Consider the following 1,319-nt stretch of genomic DNA (forward strand, 5'->3'; position numbering starts at 1 on the left):
CCCACCAAGAAAACAACCCTTCTGTCAAAAAAAAAAAAAAAAAAAAAAAAAAAAAGCAGAATGAGGGTGGGATGGGGGAATGATCAGATGACATCCAAATCTTACAGAAAAGATGGAAATTAAGTCTCTTTCCAAAGCCGATATGAATTTTTGCTCAAATTATTCTGCTGTATTAGAAACTACAGACACTAGATATCCTGAGCCAGCCACAGCAACTTGAGAAAACAGCAGCTGTGTAACGCAGAGCCAATAAAATCAATGACAAGTTGAATCCTCCACAACGAGGCAGACACAGAAGCAGAACGAGACAAAGAGAAAATCATGCTGCTTAGAAAGTCCAGAACGCCTTAATTCAGCATAAAGTCTAGGAGAATCCCTGTACAGTTCAATCTTCATATTTTTGGTTGAAGTAATTTCCCAAAGAATGTTTATCTCTAGCATGAATTGTCTCAATCCACCAGGTTAACATACACTTCTTTAAAAGATGAAAGATTCAAATAGCCTTATTATCTTCTGAGATTTTTAAACATTTTTGTTTCCTAGGTGATTGTGCATACTATAATAATTTACTTACTTGAACGGACTTAAAGTTCCTCCTCTGTTGATTTAGTTTGCAAGAATTAACTAAATCTTCATATCAGTTCAAATAATCTACAAAGACAGGCTCAAAATCCAATAAGCTAACCATGTCCATATGAAGAAAATAGGGAATAAAATTAGTAGAATTCTTTGCTTCTAGGGGTACATTGTCACTAGCTCTTTCCTCCCAAAAAACTGACCATCTCTTATGCCACTCACCATGAAATCTCTGCAGCAAGTATTCCATGAGGGAAGTCAGTGGCAATACCAGGAGAGCCAAACCAAAGGCTACATTGAAGTTCAGAAATCCATTAATGAAATAGAAATACCAGGGCTCTGTACCTGAGGGAGACAAAGAGGCAAGAAATCATTAGAGGATGTCTTCAGCACCTATCACAGTGCTTGACCCAATGTTCTGTTCAAGTAATGCTGATGATCCAATGCCTCGAGTGAATGGGAGTCCACAAGCTCACTCTTGCCATGAGCTGCCACACAGGAAGCACAAAAGCAGAAGACGGGAAAACAGTGGGATTGGCCATGACGATTTAGAGAGAAATCAAGTTTCAAATATTTAGCTGGTTTTCTATACTGACCACTATATCTAGCCCAAATTACGATGCCCAAATGGAACTAATACTTTTTCAGAAGCGCCAATTTAAATAGCTTTACGGACACAAAGGGCTACAACAAAAATGCCATTTGAATTGAATTACTCTCTCTATATTCTGTATACTAAAGGA

At 37.8% G+C, this 1,319-nt stretch overlaps 1 protein-coding gene across 3 annotated transcripts in view; it reads right to left on the minus strand.

The window, feature by feature from the left end:
• The window catches only part of LOC102479989 (alpha-1,2-mannosyltransferase ALG9), a 107,095-nt gene that overhangs the window by 57,596 nt on the left and 48,180 nt on the right, over positions 1 to 1,319 (minus strand). For all 3 annotated transcript variants that reach the window (XM_014588807.2, XM_027772873.1, XM_006150981.2), the window contains one exon: positions 799 to 921. In XM_014588807.2, coding sequence (XP_014444293.1) covers positions 799 to 921 — 123 coding nt within the window. The remainder of the gene's footprint in view (positions 1 to 798; positions 922 to 1,319) is intronic.

The sequence above is a fragment of the Tupaia chinensis genome, unplaced genomic scaffold (genome assembly GCF_000334495.1).
Source record: "Tupaia chinensis unplaced genomic scaffold, TupChi_1.0 Scaffold000311_2, whole genome shotgun sequence".
NCBI classification, from domain to species: Eukaryota; Metazoa; Chordata; class Mammalia; order Scandentia; family Tupaiidae; genus Tupaia; species Tupaia belangeri.